This window comes from Triticum aestivum, chromosome 6A (assembly GCF_018294505.1).
Source record: "Triticum aestivum cultivar Chinese Spring chromosome 6A, IWGSC CS RefSeq v2.1, whole genome shotgun sequence".
In the NCBI taxonomy this organism is placed as follows: Eukaryota; Viridiplantae; Streptophyta; class Magnoliopsida; order Poales; family Poaceae; genus Triticum; species Triticum aestivum.
Window position 1 is genome coordinate 447871829 of NC_057809.1, and position 5998 is coordinate 447877826.

Below are 5998 nucleotides of genomic sequence, written 5' to 3' on the forward strand. Positions count from 1 at the left end.
GGAAGGAGTAGTATATGCGCAAAAAAGAAGAAGGAAGGAGTAGTAAACTGTACTGTGCAATTTTCGCCTCGGAATGAATGCACAAGTGCTTTATCGTTCAGTAAGATCAGCAACGGAATGAAGCATCCGGAACAGAACGCAATAAGCAAGGCCACCCTCGATCACGCGGCAAAGAATGATCAACGATGGATGCAGCAGGCCGGGCACACCCACATCAACCAGTCACGCGCCAAAGCTTATAAACCGAAACAATTCTCAACGGGTGTCCACACTATAAAATCCAGCCACCACCCTGGTAGTGGTAGCAGTACTCTACCCGTGCATCCCCAGTGTCCGTTCCGTGCCATTTGTGCTCTGAACTCTCGGCGCGTCGGGGACTGGGGTTTCTCCAAGGCTTAAAAGGCGACCCAGGGAGAAGTACACTGCACATTCACGAGGCAGCGATAGCAACCAGCGCTGCGCAACAATGGCTGCCGGCAGCGCCACCTCGGGCTCCTGCGCGCTCCTCGTCTCCATCCTTTCCGCCGCGCTCCTCTTCGGCGTAGGGGAGGCCGGGGCTGTGCGCAAGGCGGTCGACCCGGAGTGGCATCAGGCCACCGCGACCTGGTACGGCAGCGCCGAGGGCGACGGCAGCGATGGTAAGCTCTCCACGGCCATCCATTTACTTCCTTTACCCCCCTGCAAGTCTGCAGCTCTCACATCCTTGGTCTAGAGCATGCAAGTCTGCAGCAATGGCCCGGCATCTGTCGTCGTGAATCGTCTGTAATTTGTACCCGCTTGTCAAATTCGCCCCACCATTTTAGTGTCTCGGGATTGGGGTTTTTGTTCTCTTCCCCGTTGGTGAAGGAAACGTGCATGTCAAAAAAAATGAAGGAAATGTGATACGCAACACACTGGCTCTGCAACGTCTGGTCACGATTTTTCTTTTGAGAAAATACTTCTAGCCGTTGGCATATTATATCCTTTTTTTCAGCTTTGTTGACACATTATCGGCACCACCTCGGATCCTCGACACGCGTATGCCTATAGCATGCACAAGGAATTTCGCGTATGCCATTTTAGCCGGCACGCGAGCGTGGTGGTGCCAAAAGGACGTGCCGGGTCCTCAACTATCCACTTTATTATTATTACTAGCAAAAGCAACCGTAAATCTCGGCTCAAATCCACCCGCACTGTCGGCATAAGTATTTTCCTTCCAGCAGACGGATGAACAAAAACTGAAGGTGGACATTAATTATTCTGCACTATTTGTCGAAAGGTCTGATAAGACCGAAACTTACCTTTGCTCTGGCATTTCACGGCGAGATTATGAAGACGTATGAGCAGCATTCACACTCACTAGTTAGCACTTAGCACTGGCCTATTTTAAAGGCAACCATGAGTAAGCTCGATCTTGTCTTGCGGTTAACGCATCCTCACAGCGGATCCACATGCAGCTCACGTCCTTAATATATATGCAGCCATTTGCACATCAATGCGTCCCACACATGTCCGTCCTTTCGCCGTTTGGCCAGTGCTGTTACTAGATCTGACCAGCCAGCATCGACGTTTCTTCTCTAGATTAACTTCTTCCTCTTCTAGGACCACGGTCCATGGATCGGTCGCACGTGCATGCATGCTACTCTGTTTTTGTCTACGTGCATGGGTTGTAAAAGTTACTTTGGCGATCTCGTGTAAACGTATACATTGTTCGCAGGCGGCGCGTGCGGGTACGGGACGCTGGTGGACGTGGTGCCGATGAAGGCCCGCGTGGGCGCGGTGAGCCCGGTGCTGTTCAAGTCCGGCGAGGGCTGCGGCGCCTGCTACAAGGTGAGGTGCCTCGACCGCGGCATCTGCTCGCGCCGCGCCGTCACCGTCATCGTCACCGACGAGTGCCCCGGCGGCTACTGCTCCCTGGGCCGCACGCACTTCGACCTCAGCGGCGCCGCCTTCGGCAGGCTGGCCGTCGCCGGCCACGCCGGCCAGCTGCGCAACCGAGGCGAGATCTCCGTCGTCTTCCGCAGGTCACTGTCCAACATGCTCACTTTGCCATTTACTACTTCCGTCTGACAGTTTAGCATTTCGATCCTCCTACGAGCCGTGCTCCATTCCATCCGGGCCACGTCGCCCAGCATGTGTCGACAGTGCTAGCAGACAGAAAATGTCTACCACAGTACCACTATACCCTTCTGTCTGACAGTTAAACCACTTGAACTCTGTCAACAAGTTGTGTACGTACGGCGTAGAGTGGAAACAAAGGTTGTCAAAATGCTCGACGACACTGTCAGATCTGACTTAGCTACCGATCGAGGACCACCGGGGTTCACCGTTCAGTGTCCACATGCCTTTGCTGCCTGCTGTAGTTGGATCTTGGGCCGGGAGTGCCCCCATGCAACACTTTTCTTGTCACGACTTCTCCATTCACACTGTCTATTCACTCTGGCCGCGCGCACACTCTGCACGCCGAGGCTGGCTGCAGAGTTCACATTTGTCATGTTTTAGTGTGATGGCTCATGAACGCCATGTGCGTCCCGTTTGATTTCAGGACGCCGTGCAAGTACCGGGGGAAGAACATCGCCTTCCGCGTGGTCGAGGGCTCCACGACCTTCTGGCTCTCGCTTCTGGTGGAGTTCGAGGACGGCGACGGTGACATTGGATCCATGCAGCTCAAGCAGGTAAACAAAAGGAGTGTGTCTTTATGCCGTAATTCAGCACGCGCTTTGCATTGCCATAGGTAGGATCAAAGCCGAAAGAAATATTCGGTCGCATCGATCGTCACCTATACTAATTAAAATTCATGATCGGTAGAGTGGCAGTAGCATGGAAAATGCTGCTCCCTCCGTCCCCAAATATGTGGTGTATAAATTCACTTACAAAGTCAATTATTAATAAGTTTAATTAAATATGTAGAATAAAATATGAACGACTACAGCACTGAATAAATACATTATGATAATGTTGGTGGATATATTAATGTTCATTTGATATTATTTATCTTCCTATTTTTGTACATATGTCTGTTCAAACTTAGAAAGCTTTGTGCACCACCTACTTAGGGCAGAGGGAGAACTAGAGGGTGGATTATTCAAAATGTAAGGGTTTTTTTTTTCGTGGGCAGTGCGCTAGTGCATGCATGTGATGGCCATTGTGGGCGACACGTTTCCTGGGTGAATACTAGATAGGCAGGCATGGACATCAGCTTGGCCCCTGCATTTTTTCTTTCTTTCTTTTTGAGTTGCTTGGCCGTACCTTACCAGGTCCCGCACACAGTGAATACGCCATGCCCTTTGCCATGTCCCCTGCTTTTCCAATGATGCTAAGGGCCTGTTTGGTTTCAATAAGTTACCTAAGTCAGGTGACTTAAAACTAGTGACTTATAAGTCACGTCTGTTTGGTTGTCATCTGACTTATAAATCACCTGACCACACCTTCCTATCTTATTTTTTTTATGTAAAGGCGGTGGGACTCATGCAAAAGGGGGTGCCTTATAAGTTTTAAGTTGGGGTGGAGCAACTTATGACTTATAAGTTGTGGTGACTTATAAGTTAGGTCTGTTTGGTAAAATAAGTCATTTTTTTCACTTTTCGACTTATAAATTAATGACTTATTTGAAACCAAACAGGGCCTAATTGACACCCCTTGGTCCCATTCTCAACAATCTCAAATGTCCAACTCCACTACTACTACGTCCTGCCTCGCAACACTGGCTTGCTAGGTACTCTCTCCATCCGAAAAAAATGTCCCTCAAATGGATATATCTAACACCAAGTTAGTGCTAGATACATCCATTTAAGGAACAGATTTGAGACAAACTTTTTTGGACGGAGGGTGTATCACAGATCAGTTTTCCATCCCCTACACAGACTGCATTATGATATCTGGAGCAAGTTTGTGTTTTGGCAACGCAAATAAGAAAATACTTTAGTTTCAGGTCTTATTTGCATTTTCTTGTCATGCTGAAGTTTCAAGTCTATATTATTGTACTGATCTGATGTGAAGTCACTAATTTGCATTATCGTAATGTATGCACAGGCAAACTCGGCACAATGGCAGGACATGAAGCACATATGGGGTGCCACCTGGAGCCTCACGCCGGGCCCATTGGTGGGACCGTTCTCTGTTAGGCTGACGACCCTAACTACAAAGAAGACCCTCTCGGCCCAAGACGTCATCCCTAGGAACTGGACTCCCAAAGCAACATACACATCTCGTCTCAACTTCGCATAGAGCACACCATATGAAACTAAGCCAAAGTTTCGTTAGCTTGTCATTGTTCTTGTTGGGCTCATAGTAGTCCCATAGCCTTATTTGATTTCTGTGTAGCTCTGTGTGTGCGTGCGCGTGCGCGTGTAATATTGACAACAAGATAGAGGGTGGGAATAGGCAGCCCTTTCCGAAGTGGAGAGAGAGTATGGTGGGGTCAGTGTTTCTAATCGGATGAAGCAAGGTGTGCATTTAAAAATATTATGTATGGATGGTCGTAATCTTGAAAATAATGTACCTATGTATGGATGGAGTATGATTGCAAGATCATTATGACATGCGTTGTCACATCCATTCATTTTGTTGTCACGTTCATTCATTTTATAGGAGGATGGTAGAACTTTTTTTGTAAATATATGAAGGCACACAATACTAAAGAATAATACGGACCTGCATCAATGCATGTCTTGCCGCGCTTGCGCCTCTTGAAAAAAGAATGATATCCATATAGGATCATTTAGGTAGTCCAAATGTTTAGGATAATTTAGTAGAAAGCTTGAAATCACAACACCTTAATGTAGGGATATTTGTGTAATGATTTGAGTACATGATGCAAAAATCAGCACAATGAAATTACATTGTCTAAATAGCTAGTGGACTCTTGCTCATCCTTGTCGATCCCCATCGAAGCCTACTTGGCCAGATTGGTGGGGGTGCACCTAGAACTTCTGAATATCCTGGCAAGGCTGAAAGGAGGTTGATTTGGCACGCTTGGTGAGTTTAATATTGTCCTTATCGACCGTGGACTGCATCTGTGCGAGCTTGTCAGTAACCAGGGATTCTACAAGTGCATCGACTGCTAGGGCGCATGTGGTCTTCACAGTCTTCAGAGATCGCTTAATGTCACTAGATATGGTGATGACCCCGTTTGGGCTGGGCATCTTGAGTTTTAGATAAGCCTAATGTGCGATCACACCAAATCGTGTGAAGGCGAAAGAGAGCATGGTAGTCGCTCTTGAAAGGCACTACCTCGAAGCTCAAGGGCTCCAAATGGTAGTAGTCTCGCGTACCAAGCACCACCACATGTGAAACTTTAATTACTTGGTCGTCGCCATCATCATTCTTGTGCTTGTTTCTTGCGGTTACGTTTAGATTTCCCGCGCTCTTCATACCGAACCTGCCAGGGTCCCTATCGTGCACCTTCTGCTTGGAGAACCACACGAACTTAGGGGAACAATACCTGGTAACCTTCTCCATCAAGATCGGCATGGTTCTTGGGCCTATACTCCTCGAAATCTCTTGTGAGGAATTCATCGGAAACGCCATTCTTGAATGCAACGATGTCCTCGGCGTCATGGGAATCGACGATTTTATTTCTGTTCTTGAATCACCGGGTCCAGTAGTGGCACATCATTTCGTTCTCTCCTTGGTCAAGATTACCTAAGTCATCGACATCAGCAGGCCAGACTAGGTGCCTTGGAATTGATCTATGAACTCGGCTTGCAAATCACCCTAGCTGCCAATGGACCCAAGGCACAAGGGTGTTTACCAAGCCCAAGTGGATCCCTTTAGCATGAGGGCTAGATGCTTGTCGGCGTGTTAGATCGTCGTTAGCCACCTAGACCGCGATAATGTAGTCGGTTACCCAAACCCCAGTGTCCCAGCTCCCGTCATACTTGTTCACCTCATGTAGCTTGAAATTCCGTAGGAAAATGTGGCAGACAATCTCATAAGTGAAGTAGGCCGGATACATCATGGAGGGACCTACGGACGAGGAGCGAAGAGCGTTTATAGTGTGTCCGCATCATCCAGGACA

The 5998-nt window shown here is 48.1% G+C and overlaps 1 protein-coding gene across 1 annotated transcript; it reads left to right on the forward strand.

Annotated features, from left to right (window-relative positions):
* Nucleotides 1-286: 286 nt before the first annotated feature.
* Nucleotides 287-4518, forward strand: LOC123127835 (expansin-B16). Its single transcript, XM_044547688.1, has 4 exons — nt 287-638; nt 1697-2003; nt 2525-2654; nt 4012-4518. The coding sequence occupies exons 1-4, from the start codon at nt 467-469 to the stop codon at nt 4204-4206; spliced, it is 804 nt and encodes a 267-aa protein (XP_044403623.1). The 5' UTR covers nt 287-466; the 3' UTR covers nt 4207-4518.
* Nucleotides 4519-5998: the final 1480 nt, after the last annotated feature.

Excerpts from the sequence above, each read along its gene's own strand:
- LOC123127835 (XM_044547688.1), top strand. The coding sequence starts at position 467 with ATGGCTGCCGGCAGCGCCACCTCGGGCTCCTGCGCGCTCCTCGTCTCC. Across the intron at positions 639-1,696 it reads CGAGGGCGACGGCAGCGATG|GCGGCGCGTGCGGGTACGGG; the intron begins GTAAGCTCTCCA and ends CATTGTTCGCAG. Across the intron at positions 2,004-2,524 it reads ATCTCCGTCGTCTTCCGCAG|GACGCCGTGCAAGTACCGGG; the intron begins GTCACTGTCCAA and ends GTTTGATTTCAG.